The sequence below is a fragment of the Phaseolus vulgaris genome, chromosome 2, assembly GCF_051622355.1.
Source record: "Phaseolus vulgaris cultivar YP4 chromosome 2, ASM5162235v1, whole genome shotgun sequence".
Lineage (NCBI taxonomy): Eukaryota > Viridiplantae > Streptophyta > Magnoliopsida > Fabales > Fabaceae > Phaseolus > Phaseolus vulgaris.
Window position 1 is genome coordinate 8,452,329 of NC_143499.1, and position 14,326 is coordinate 8,466,654.

The 14,326-nt window shown below is 29.6% G+C and overlaps 2 protein-coding genes across 2 annotated transcripts; one reads left to right on the plus strand and one right to left on the minus strand.

Moving 5' to 3' along the window:
* Positions 1 to 3,491: 3,491 nt before the first annotated feature.
* Positions 3,492 to 6,035, minus strand: LOC137808993 (uncharacterized). Its single transcript, XM_068610136.2, has 6 exons — positions 5,580 to 6,035; positions 5,265 to 5,490; positions 4,745 to 5,181; positions 4,313 to 4,663; positions 4,084 to 4,228; positions 3,492 to 3,964 (listed from the first exon to the last, which is right to left on the minus strand). The coding sequence occupies exons 1-6, from the start codon at positions 6,033 to 6,035 to the stop codon at positions 3,492 to 3,494; spliced, it is 2,088 nt and encodes a 695-aa protein (XP_068466237.2).
* A 6,663-nt stretch (positions 6,036 to 12,698) lies between these two features.
* Positions 12,699 to 13,427, plus strand: LOC137810564 (ubiquitin-ribosomal protein eS31 fusion protein). Its single transcript, XM_068611908.2, has one exon. The coding sequence runs from the start codon at positions 12,808 to 12,810 to the stop codon at positions 13,273 to 13,275; it is 468 nt and encodes a 155-aa protein (XP_068468009.1). The 5' UTR covers positions 12,699 to 12,807; the 3' UTR covers positions 13,276 to 13,427.
* Positions 13,428 to 14,326: the final 899 nt, after the last annotated feature.

The following is a 14,326-nucleotide window of genomic DNA, read 5'->3' on the forward strand; positions in this document are numbered from 1 at the left end:
AAAATATTTAATTTTTAATGCATTCAAAATTACAATTATAAAAAAAAATTAATTTATTATTTTTTAATTTATTTTTGAAATGGTGCTAGATAAGGAAATAAAAAATAAAAGGGTGCTAGATAGGAAAATAAAAACAAAAGAGTGCTAGATCGGGAAATAAAAACAAAAGGTGCTAGTTAGGGAAATAAAAGTGTAAATGGTGCTAGATAGGGAATTTACCCGTTTAATTTAATTTACTATTTATAATTTTTTTATATATAATTAAAGAAATTGGTTTTTTAACTAAATAGAAAACATATTTTTATTAGATATAATTAAAAAATACTGAAATTTTAGAAAATAATATTTTATTATATATAATTATAAAATTAAGTATAATTTTTTGGTTTTCAATACATTGAAATTATTTTAAATTTTTAATTTTAATAAACCTTAAATAAATCAGAAAACTTAAATTTTTTTTGTCGTAGGAATTATTTTTTCTGATCTATTGTACTTCAATATTAACATCATCATTTTTTTTACATTTTATTCCATTTTTACTATATATTGTTATCATGAATTTTAGATTTTTATTTCTTAAGTAAAAAAATTACGCTTCCTTAAGAAAAAAACGTTATTCTCTTTTATCTGTTTTATTTAATAAAAAATTTAAAGTCTGGCTATGTTTAACTACTAGTATTTAGTATGGTTTATGTATTTATGTTTAACTACTTAATAAATGTTGCCTGAGTTTTGCTTATGATTTTAAAAATAGTTACATGAGTCTAGTGCCATATTTTTGTATTTAATATAATATTATAGTATATTAATATTATAATTATTATAAAAATTCTTGTTTAAACTTCAATAATAATATAATTTTTTCAACACAATTACTTGTGTTTTTTATCCTCTTCGAAAATTGCTATGTAATGCTTTTACATGCCCGAGAAGAATAATTTACCAAAAACATACACAATGATAGTAAGATTTATGGTGTATTTAGATTGGTGAAGAGATTTATGGTGTGTTTGGATTAGAGGGTGTGTGGGAGTAGAAAGTTGAGAGTGAGTGACAATGGAAGTGTGAAGAAAAGTGAGGTTGTTTGTATTGGGGTATGTTAGAGCGAATGTGTGAGCAAAGTTTATTGAAAATTGTGAGTGATGTGATAGTTGTAAGAATATTATAAATTATTTTTGAATAGTAAAATTTATGAGATTACAATTTTACCCTTGTATATAAAAAAAGAATAAATAATGATTAATCCGATTTCATATTTTAGTTAATTATAATTTAAAATTAAAGTATAATTATATTATTTAACATTTTATTAATTAAGAATTATTTTTTATTTAAGTTAATTTATTTACATAATTTTAATATTATAAATGATTTTATAAATTATGTTATGTTATATATATACAAATATATATAAAATTAATTTTAATAATAATTTTCATTATTATGAATAGCAAAATGAATATATTTTAAAAAGAAAATAGAAATTTAGAATATAACATGAATATTAAGTAGGTGTCAAAATATATAATATAAAGTCATTACAAGAAGAACATAATAATGTTAATTAGAAAAAGAAAAGACATTCCCAGTAATAACATTTGAATCCTTCTTGTGGAGACATATCTTATTCCGTTGTATGATAATAATTTCATCTTTTTCATCAACAACGTCTTCAATGCACCATTTGAAAAAATTACAGCCTAGAACCATGCCACTTCTAATCTGTTTTGAAAAAAAAATTTCCAGCATTTTTTTTGTGTTGTCGCTATTCTCAAGACAGCAAATTGTCCATAATCACAAATAGGATCAATGAAGACACTTGAGCTCCCAGTAGCATGGGTAAAAGTATCACGTTTTTGCACACTACAACCAGTACAACTAGATGACGACGTGTTGTGATACGCAGACATTAATGACACTTAACCAATGCCGTCGAAGTAATACGATGGTAAAAAAGTTACATTAAAAACAATATGATTATGTAAATGAGTAGGATGAAAAGTAGCATAAAACCTTAACAACAATAATAACAATGTGAACGTCAAAAATAACAATAACAATTCATTAATGTTCAACATGAAAATTAGAAGAAGAAAAAAACAATGACAATAACATAATGATAAAACACTCAATGGCCTTGATGACGTCGAATGTCACTCAGAGTATCCTCAATTTTGTCCATCCTTTGATCAACCCTGTCAATTCGGGTATTCATGTTTTGTATGCCGGACAAAATTTGAGTTAACAATTCCCTTTGAGTGGGGTTTGCCTCCTCAGGTTGACCACCTTCAACATCTTATGCTGGCAATTCATCCTCTTCATCATCTTCTTCGTGTGCATGGTGAGGTATACCAAGTTGTCATATGCCATTGACCTGGAATATATTTAATTTTTTCATACTTTTTTTGCCAAAGTAATGATTCCAGCCTAGCATTATTGCTTGTTCATTCGACAAGTCGAAGCCATACACCTGCAAGATCCTCGTTATCAAATTTGCATATGGGAGAGGCATCTTGTTATCCCGGCATTTGATGATGTGTTGCATTATGTAATGAGGTCAATTAATGCATACATTATTCTAGATTAACCACATCATGAAAATATCTTCATTCAGTAGTTGTGCATAGTTGTTTCCTCGAGGGCACAAGATATGCACCCATGTGTAATGCAACCGTCGGTCATTCATTTTCAGACTACCGACATTTTTTAGATTTTCACCTTCAACATCTTCACGAATCATGGACAATAATGCTAGACCTCGATCAAAATTCAGTTCCTCAGGGATCGTCCCAGGGGTTAACTTAAGACCGTCATACTGTAGATGAGCAATGGTCATCCAATCTATTTCTTTAATGTGTATCATTTTTCCGCAAATCTCAATGGCAAGGTGACCAACAGGTGTGAATTTTGCATTTGTATAAAATACTCTTACCAAATCCTCATAATACGGAAGATTAATTCCAAGGAAAGGTTGTAAACCTTGCCAATTCAGAAGATTTTGGAATTCAAATCCTGGACCAACAAAAAATGGAGTATGCATCACTTTTGGTGGTAATACTGCTCTTGCGTGAAAGTTCTTTTCAAAAACCACCATTTGACGCCTGGTACTGAAGTATCTTGAATAATCAAGAACTTTTGGAATTCTCGTTGGTGGAGGAGGAACGTCAACATCTTCTGCTGGAGATTTACCCTTACGGGTTCCGTTACGTTTGTGGGATGATGATGTCATCTATAATGCAATTACTACAATAAATAAATAAACAAAAGTTAACATAATATTAGAAGTTAACATAATATCATAAAGAAATAGTGCAAGTGCTGAAAGCAAAATATTACATTGCTAATGAAAGTAGAAGTTCACAAAGCAAAATATTACATGTCCAATAACTAACAAAGACAGTCAAATATTACATGTCCAGCTACTAACAAAGACAGTCAAATATTACATTAATAATAATTAAAGGTAACCCCCATGCAGAGATATGAAATCAATGCCTAGTCATAAATCCAAACAATTTTGTCATTCGACGCTCATATGGCATCCCAAATAATTGCTTAACTCTTCCGGGATGGTCACATAAAAACTCATAGCATTGATCCATGAGTTGTTCATCTTGAATGTTTAGCTCCACGAGTATTGCCCAAATATCAGACTCTGAGTACTGGTATGAGGCATGGCGTCGATGGTGGTGTACATGCTCAGCATATAGGTCGTTTCTTCGTCTAATTTCGTCAGCTATATCTTGAGTTGTCGTTGCCTGTGCACCAGCAATATTCACCAACTGAGAGGCATTTTCATTTCCATCCTTCATTGATGACACACATTGTTGAAGATTAGTATTCAACATTGCAAATTGTTCATCAACACTGTCCATAGTGGAGCCTTTTCTCTTTGATCCTCGGGATGAGGATGTGCCCGCAGAGCTAGCAGATGGCATAGAAGGAGTGTTTGATGGTGTGTCTGAAGGAGTGTCACTAGATTGGAATTGAGGAGCAGGTGATCGTGGGACGTAGTCATCTGTCTCCTCAAGTTCGGTTGTTCGGGGATATAATCCATATTATTCTCCCCAAGGTTGACACTGAAATTGGTCATGTCAGGAGGTGAATTGATGTCACGGGCTGTCCTGACCCAACTTCCCGTGGCTCTATCATTGGACCACAACTCCTCCATGAGGTCATAATGGCGAATGGTATTGAAACGCCATTTTGCTGCAGATGGTTTGGCCTACATACATTTCACATATTAGTATAAGATGCGAAATGTGAAGTTAAATGTAATTGTTACGTAAAAAAGTACTTATCATTGTACCTTAATCAGCTCACTCCAAACTTCGTCCTCAGCTTCAAAAAGTTTGGTGGTCTGGTTCCATGCGAAACCACTTAATCCACCAAACAAATCATGGATTTCCCTCCACCTGTCTTTCAGGCTTTTTTGCCGGTTCTTCACATTATTTTTCTTAATACCCGATAAACCAACCTCATTGAAAGCCATAACTATGTTAGTGTATCCTTGAGTGGTCCAGCTACCATCAATTCTACACCCTTTTCGTACCTCGTCAATCATTGCATTCAGCAAAATTAGGTCCATCTCCGTCGTCCACTTGGTGAACTCTCGATAAGAACCTGATGAATTTGAAGCCACATTTTTTCCGCGATCCATCTAATTAACTTAAATAAAGTTAGGATGACAAACATTGAAAAATGGTAGAAAATATACTATTTCATGAAATTAATTGTTTACATAATCTTGCCACATTTCGTTTGCTATAGCGTCCCTAATATCACATTCTATCCTGTAATCATGTTCACGAGCATGGGTGGTGCTTGGTTGGATATCTTGTTCTAACAATTCATTATCTACTTCTTCAAGCAGAGACTCATCATTGTCGATCCCGCGTAGAAAGTTATGCAGAATACAACAAGCTAAAACAATTTTTGTCATAGTATCCACATCATAATGTGGCTCAGTCCCACTGGCTATAATTGGAAAACGTTTTTTAAGCACCCCAAAGGTTCTCTCAATTACGTTCCTAAGTGATGAATGTCGATGATTAAACAACTCTTTTGCATTTTGTGGTCCTCTTCGCGAATATTCTTTCAAATGGTATCTCACCCCGCGATAAGGTGTTATTATATTTCGTTTTAACATAAAACCTGCATCACCAAGATAGTATTTTCCTACAAAGATTGTGGAAAGTTGGGTTAGTATATACTACTACAACCTTTTAATTCTTCTGCACACCCAATCCCCTATAACTAACCTTCTGGAATAACCAAAGGATCGCCTCGTCCCAAAGCATCTTTCAATATCCTTGAATCGGAGGCAGTTCCTTCCCAACCGACTAACACATATGTGAACTTCATGTCAAAGTCACAGACTGCAAATATGTTTTGGGTTGGCCAATCTTTTCTCCCTCGAAAACGAGGCGCATCAGCACGTGCAACCTTAGCACGTACATGACTCTCATCTATGGCCCCTAAACAATCCTAATGTAAACAAAAATTCATAACTTTAATTAAACACAAACTAAAGAAGACATTACACATAATTTCAAGTAATGTTATTATCAACAAACCTTAAAGTAGGGGAAAAATAGACTATTCTTAAGGATGTGTGGTTCTACAACCGTTCCATTTGGTTGAATTAAGAATTCCCCCTCCAACCTTAAAATTGCACTCAAAACATTATGAAAGTGACGGGAAACTGTTTCTCCAGACCGATGGAAAAAGAATGACACACTTCGATTCTTCACATTATGCCCAATAATGTGCAGAAATTTCGCTACTTGTTCTTCCACGGTTGATCGATATGCATCTTTAACAAGTCCAGTTCCCCGTATTCGTTCACATAATTTAATGAAAGCTTCCGGTCTCATGCGAATAATGTGACGAGATTGTTCAGTGTGAACCAAGTACTCCATCAATTCTTGTCTGCGACGCTCTTTTTGTGGTTGAGACTCACTGATACAGTTGCTTGTAGTAGGCACCGTGCGTAACAATTTCAATCCAAAAGCAATCATACAAAGAATCATGACTGATGCACCTTCATTATTATTTTTTATTTGTTCTTTGATTTGTGAAATTAAATTCATGTTCGCCGCAACAAGATCGTCATAAATTGCAACTGTTTCCTCAAAGTGTACCATCTCTGCCTCGTCATAATTTCTTTCAGAATTCATACCGAATGCGGTTATCGTATCGGTGTAAAAGTACACCAATACAATTACCCTAAAACGTACTTTTAATTAATTTTAATAAAAAAATTCATAAAAAGTACTATATCATTCAATAACATAATTTAATCAAACAAAAAATAAATATAAACAAACCAAATAATTTATGTAAAATCTCAAAAAATATTAACTAAACATCAACAAAATTTAATTGTATTCTGTAAAAATATTATTTACAAATAAAATATTATTTCTTATAAACAATTTAATTTTGAAACACTAATAACTATTTAAAATTATTATTAAAAATTCATATTTCTTATGTGAAGTTTTTCTGACTTTTTAAATTACTATAATATTTTTTTATAACATTTAATTCTAACACCAATAATTAATGTGAAATACAAATTAAAAAAAATTAAGTCAAAATCATATTTTTACTCAAAACTTTGACTGTTTTTTTTAATTACTACAACATTTTTATAATGTTTTTAATTATAACATTAATAAATTATGTTAAATCTACAAAAATAAAACCCTATAAAAATATTTTTAAAATTTTGAATTCCATTCTGTCTAAATTAAATTTTGTAAATCTTTTTTATAAACAATTCATTTTTAAACAAAAAATTACTTTGTACATTTATTATTAAAATATCAATTAAAAATACAACTTCTAAAATATCAATTATTTTTTAAAAAATCTACAAATTACAAATTTCTATTTCCAATTGTTAAAATATTCATTTTAAAAACATTAATTTTTTTCTTATAAACAATTAAATCTTATAACAAAAATAACTAAAACATTTTTTTTAATATTTTTAATGATAATATTAATAATTTTTGTCCAATCATTTTAAATAAATAAATCTATTCTCTTATAAACAATATTTAACTAAACTTTTTCAGTTTTCTTTAATCACTACAACATTTTTTTTTATTTGATTTAATTATAACATTAATAATTTATGTTTACTATAATCAAAAACCTAAACTTTACAAATTTTTTGTTTCCATTATGTAAATCATTCAATTCATACAAATAAATATTTTTTTTTAAATCTTATAAAAATTATAACTATCTACAAAAATTAAAACAATAAATCAAATAAAGGAATTAATTTACTAACTCCTTAACATAATTAACTAAACTAAAGTCTAAACAAGTTATATTACAACCAACATTAATTTACTAACTCCTTAACATAATTAACTAAACTAAATTCTAAACAAATTATATTACAAAACCATAATCATCCAAACATAAATATAAAATAGAAATAAAAAAAATAACTTTACATAAAAAATTTAAAAACCTGAAGATAAGCAAGAACATCACAATAGGATGACTGATAGGATGAAGAACACCAGTGCCTGAAAACCACATAAAACAAAATAAGAAACACAGAATTTCAAAAAATTTAGAACATAATCGATTATGGCTTGAAATTTTTACAGATAATAGATGACTAACTTTGCTTAATCGATTATCTTCACCATAATCGATTATCTGACCAGTTCTAATTCAGCCATAATCGATTATGCACCATTCGAAGACACGCTCTCACCTCAGACGAACCCACAGATGAACCCAGATGAATCACAGAGATGAACCCAGGACGTGAGATGAACAAGCTATATGTAACTCAAGCCCCTAACACAAACTATGATGGCTTACGAATCTCTCCAACCACACTACACTGCACTCTCTGATGGCTCGCTTTCTTTGCTTTTCTATGAATGGAGGAACCACCTTCATGCTTCGTGTTATATAGCCAGCTTCATTCCACACCCACCTACCTCACCCACTGCATTCACTCACCTTTCACAGTTTCACACACGGTCAAACGATTCCTGAGCCAAGTCAGGAATCTCATGGTTTCATGTGGCATGCATGCAGGGCCACTGTTCTTCTTAATTCCAGCACAAAAGCAAGGGCAACATTGTAAGTTCGTGTGGATGACTTGGCACTCCCACTCTACAGTGCAACTTTCTCTTCATCTTTGAGGAGAAGCATAATTCACTCAACTTTCTCTTTCCTTCCACCCTCACCCGCAACAATGCATGGATCCAAACGGGGTGGTGTTGTGACTTCCGTCGTCGACAACAGTACCACCCCTGGATCCAAACGGGGCCTTAAAGTGATTTGAGAGGAAAGTGAGGTTGTTTGTATTAAGGATATGTTAGAGTAGATTTATGAGAAAAGTTTATTGAATTTTGTGAATGATGTGATAATTATGTAAAAAAATTGACTTTAATAATGATGTAAATTTTTAATAATTATAAAATATATATTATAAATTAATTTTAATTTTAATTTTACTATTATTTATTTTTATCAATATTGATTATTATTTATAATTTTTTAATTCTAGTTATTATTTCATAAATTTATTATTATTAAGTTTATTATTTTAATTATTTTAATTCTAGTTATTATTTATATTAAGTTTTTAATAATTATTATTATTATTATTTATATTATAATATATATTTTTAATTACATTCACAAATATTCACAAATATGCGAAGAAAGAAAACTGTAACTATTTTACCAAGATTTATGTATTTTATTTCTTAATTTACGAACATTTTAGGTATTTCTTTGCTTCTCAATTTTCTAACTTTCTGTCGTAAGATACAAACTTACCCTTAGTGTCTATTTTATATTTTATCATAGTTATGCAAACTCAAAAACAACCCTTGATAGATTTTTTTTATCACATAAAGTCAGCAAATTATGTACTACTGTACACTCTTAAATCTTTTTATGAAGAAAGTGAAATATTATATTGGAACCAAAACTAATCTTACTGAAATACACCATATTTTTAGTTTATATATTTAAAATATGTATCAATTAGTAAAAAAATAGTTTTTGTAATTAAATGAAAATTAAGAGTATTAGAAGAAGATAAATTGAGGATTTAAATTTATTTGAGTTTAAAAATAGAGAAATTTAAATTGAGGCCACTACTCAGAGGATTCTGTAATTTGTAGACATCAAATTAATTGACTAAAAAGGAAACAAAAATTATATATATATATATACATTTACTTTCCTATTATGTTTTTATATTAATTGTTCTTACAACAAGGACCAAGAACACTTGAAATGGGTTAATCAAGACTAATCCTTCAATCTTGGGCTGAATACTATCTTGGGCCGGGTACTTCTCTCCTTGATGAAAACTCTTGGCTTCTCCTCTCGGCTGGTGCTCTCGGCTTCTCCTCACAACAGGTGGGGGGTACCTGCAAGTCGCTCCGATGTCAAAGTCAGAAAAGGTTTAACGTTCATCAGATAAAATCACTCTTACCTTTTTCTTGTGCGGACCTCCTATTTATAGGGTTTCGTTGATGGGCCTTCTACAGTACTTTTGGACTTTCTTCTCACACCTTTTTATTACTTTTACACCCCCTTGTGCAAGTTCCTTATTTAAATTGGGCTTTATTATGATTTTTATTATCCTTTCAGGTTTCGGTTTAAACCTCTCGGTTTCAACCTTTTTCCATTGTTTACTCAATGTTGTTCTCGGCCTAAACCTCTCGGTTTTAGCCTACCAGTACATTAATATTTTAAAATATATAATAAAAAGGTTTTTTTTATTATTATCTTGAATATTCTTGTCATTTTTTTTTATATTTACTTTTATTTTTTTAATAATTTTATAATTTGAAAATCAAATATAACTTTCTTAATCACTTCTCACTTCTTTCTATACAAAATTTATCACTTCTTTCCAAAAAAATAAAAATAAATTTATCCCTTAACTCTCTTAGTTGTCATAATAAGTTAGAATAATAATGTAGACTTTCTTCTCTCACATTTTTTTCTCCTCTAGACACACACTTCCCTTCTCACCTTTTCTTCTTTTCTCTCTTCGGTTGCTTAATTCTTCATTATTTTTCCCCTAGATCATTTTTTTTTATTAAACACTCAAATGTTTTTTTTTTCTTACCAATAGCACTAAAAGGATTGTTTAATAAATATTAACCATTCACCACTCTTTTTTTTTTGTTTCAAATATATATTTTTTTAAGTCTTTTAAAACTAAAAAGATAAATGTTTGATTATGCTTATTTACATGTTTTTGTTTTGTTCTCAAACTTCTTGGATACGAATGTGTTAACTGCCCTTAAACTGATCAGTTACAATACTAATGTATCTAAAGCTTCACTCTATTTTCTTTCATCCTTTTCTCCCGAGACACGCTCTCATTGTCACTCTCATTATGTTTTTCCTTTTCTCTTTTTCGTGGATATGTATTTTTTTCTTGGCTTGTTCCAATTGTTCTATCTTCTTTACATGCATTGCATTTTTTATGTAAGATTTTGTATATAGTTTTTGTATTGGTTTACCGTTGTCATCACCAAGTGCATGAAATTTGTCTATTTCTCCAACACGCTCTCTTCTCCAATTCCCATCACTCACTTTGCTCAAATGAGTAAGTTTCTCAATTTATTTTTTCATAAGACACTATATTTTGTTTTTTTTGGGTATGAGATATCCACACGATATTTTTGCTTATTTCTTCACTTTTTTCCCTAAGTCCTGTTTTTTTTTTCTTTTTATTAAAGACTCAAATGTTCTTTTTGTTTTTTTTATAAGAGCACTACAATTATTGTTTTATAAGCATTAACCATTCTTCGTTTTTTTTTTGTTGTCTTCTAAGATAATTTTGTTAAGCCTTTAAAACTAAAAAAAAAATGTTTTATTAAGCTTATTTACATGTTTCTGTTTTGTTTCATACTTATTGGATACGAAATAGTAGAAGTCATTAATCCAAAAGGATAAAGAAGACTCACGGAAGGAAGCACAAAGAGAAAAATAAAAACAAGAGTGTTTATTTATTTATTTATTTCTTCCATTGACTTTATTATGTAAAGGAAAGAGATGGTTAATGGAAAATGATGAAAACATATATTTGTATTTGTTCAGATAATATTAATGGTGACACTAAAATTATTAAAATATTCTTTTTCATTTGTATATTTAATTAATTGATATATTTAGTTTTAATAAAATAGATTGTTTACTTATAATTGATACATATAATCTCTTTTATTCAATTTTTAATATTAAACATAACTATACATAAATAAAAATAAAAACAAAAATTGGATACTTAACTACGCATGTGTTTGGCTGGTCTATCATAATAATATTAATAAAGAAGGTTTTTTTCTACACAAATTCTTACTATTTTTATATAAGAAAATTAAATTGGATAGATTCTTATTAATAAAGAAGACATTATTATGTTTTTAATTAAAATAGTTATATATATAAACAAATTTAATTATTTAAAGAATTATTAAAATGATTTATATTTATTTTTAATTCGATGATTGTATCTTTTAATAAATAAAAATTTATTTATTTATTTGATAAATAATTAAATATTTTTTTAAAATAATAATTATATACTTTTTATATTATTTTTACAAAATTATGTATATTTTGAATATTGTATTATTTTTTAATTAATTATTAATAAAAATAATAAAATTATACACTTTTAAATTAATAATAACGTGAATAGGCATGCATGCAGTGAATGTGTATTTGGTTTATGTTAATAAAGAAATTTAACAATTTAGTTAAACCTTAATTTTACCAAAAAACATTCAAAAGTGAAGATGTTTTGAAATCATGTTTTATCTTTCGATAACAACAGTGGTAACTCACTAATGAAAAGGAAAAAATGGCAGAATAATAATTCACCAAAAAATATTTTAATCATTTAATATTTTAGAGATAAAAATATTTTTCCTTGTTAGTTGTTAACAGATTAATATGCAATGTACCTCTACTTTTTATTTTTATTTATAATTATATTATTTTTTATTTGAATATCAAAATACTACTAGAAGCTTATTTATAATATTTTAAACTTAAAAAAATTTTAAATGAAAAAATGACCAAAATAAAATTTATATGGGAGGTTCCTTATTACAATTTTGTTCACAAATAATTTATAATATAACTCTCATGTCATAGAAAAATATCATTTATAAATTGGAAATTTTATTCTTTTCAATAACATTTGTTTTCTAAAGTTTAAGAAGTACACTAACCCAGTAACCCTTACATGGATCAATATTTTCAAAGAGCCACAAGACTAATATTAAGTATTGATATATTCTAGATTTTACAAAAACTAAATTTGAATTTATTAATTAATAATTATATATAGTAGAAATTGAATATAAAATTGACAATAATTTATATTTTTTACTCATCAAAAGCGACCTAAATTTATTGTTAGTGTTGAAATGAAATAATTGAAGAATTATTTTTGAAAAAAATATAGTAAATAAAAAAAATAAACATACAGTTAAGAAGATAATTATTTTAAAGCACGTTTTTTTATTTCACACAACAGATTATATTATTTTTTTTCCACAATGTTAGTAATAGGGGCATAAGAAAAAAAAAAAAGGAAAGTGTGGAGTGCAAATAATAAGAGATGAAATGCTTAACATTAATGGGTTGGGTCCAGCAAGGTTTGGGCCGAAAAGAAGTCCAACAGAAACCCTAACTCATACGACTATATAAACCTTCCATATCTTCATTCTCCCCTTCCCAGAACAAACCCTGCATTGGAAACCCTAGTTCCCCGCAGCAATGCAGATATTCGTGAAAACCCTCACGGGGAAGACTATCACCCTTGAGGTGGAGTCTTCAGACACCATCGACAATGTCAAGGCCAAGATCCAGGACAAGGAGGGAATCCCACCGGATCAGCAGCGTCTCATCTTCGCCGGAAAGCAGCTCGAGGACGGTCGCACCCTCGCCGACTACAACATCCAGAAGGAGTCCACCCTCCACCTTGTCCTCCGTCTCCGCGGTGGTGCCAAGAAGCGCAAGAAGAAGACCTACACCAAGCCTAAGAAGATCAAGCACAAGCATAAGAAGGTGAAGCTCGCCATCTTGCAGTTCTACAAGGTTGACGACTCCGGTAAGGTGCAGAGGCTCCGCAAGGAGTGCCCCAACGCTGAGTGCGGCGCTGGAACGTTCATGGCCAACCACTTCGATCGCCACTATTGCGGCAAGTGCGGCCTCACTTATGTCTACCAGAAGGCTGGTGCCTAATTTGTAACGGATTTGCTTTTTTATCATTATTTTTAGTTTTTAAAGTTTTGGTTCATGTTTTGTTCGTTTAGCGTTGCGACTGTTTTGGTTTAATTCTAATGAATACTCTATCGTTTTTGAATTATATATTATTCGCATTCCTATATTGTTAATTTGGTGAAGTAGTTTATGATTGAATTGGTGTGATAGTTTATTGTTCTTTGATATAGAGACTGTGATGTAGAAAATGGAAGTTGTAGGTTTTTGGATCGTGGAAGAATCTGAGTATGTCACTAAGGTTTCTGATTAATTGATCTTCAGTTCATCATGTGATGGTTGTGAGTTGCGGTATGTGCTGATTCTTACAGTTGGTTTCTTTCTTTCTGATGTTGATATTAAATTGATATTGCACAGATGTGGTTTTGTGGGTTTTGCAGATTGTTTGAATATAGTTAAAGCTTTCTGCCAAATTTTACTGATTTATGGTGATATATTCAATTTAAAATTGATGCAGGATTGGAACTGGTTTATTAGACAACCAGATTATTTGCTGTCTTTGTTTTCTTTTAATGTAGTTATGATGTTACTTAATTGATGTTGTGTTTGTCACTCAGTGATATTGTTCCACTGGGGATGTTTTTTTGTGTTGTTCCCATTCTGGTTTTTATTGATTGACTGGAAGGATGTTTAGAATGGTGCAGTCTTGTAAAGTCTTTAGAACGTCGTTTGATATTTTTTATTCGCTTGATTTTCGAAGTTTCTATAAAATGCAAGTGTAAAAGATTGTAGTGTATATTTTGTCGGACGTACTTAAAACATTTGAATTCTGGTTATGATTAACTAATTTGGTTTGAACATGATAATTTTGCTTTGTTATTTGTATATTAAATTTTGTTTGAAGCTCTTGGTTGATTATTATTTGTTTGGTATTATTTGTTTTATATTCTTGTTAGGGTGATATTGATTGATTTTTGTAATTGTTTGGTCTATTTTGGATTGAAACAAAATTCATGAATTTACTGATAGCATTCTTGAACTTATGATATTTGGTTATGCGGTGTTCAACAAAATG

Coding starts and splice junctions, on each gene's coding strand:
- LOC137808993 (XM_068610136.2), bottom strand. CDS start 6,035: ATGATTCTTTGTATGATTGCTTTTGGATTGAAATTGTTACGCACGGTG. Junction 5,182..5,264: donor TCCTTTGGTTATTCCAGAAG/GTTAGTTATAGG, acceptor CAATCTTTGTAG/GAAAATACTATCTTGGTGAT. Junction 3,965..4,083: donor TCCTGACATGACCAATTTCA/GTGTCAACCTTG, acceptor ACACTCCTTCAG/ACACACCATCAAACACTCCT.
- LOC137810564 (XM_068611908.2), top strand. CDS start 12,808: ATGCAGATATTCGTGAAAACCCTCACGGGGAAGACTATCACCCTTGAG.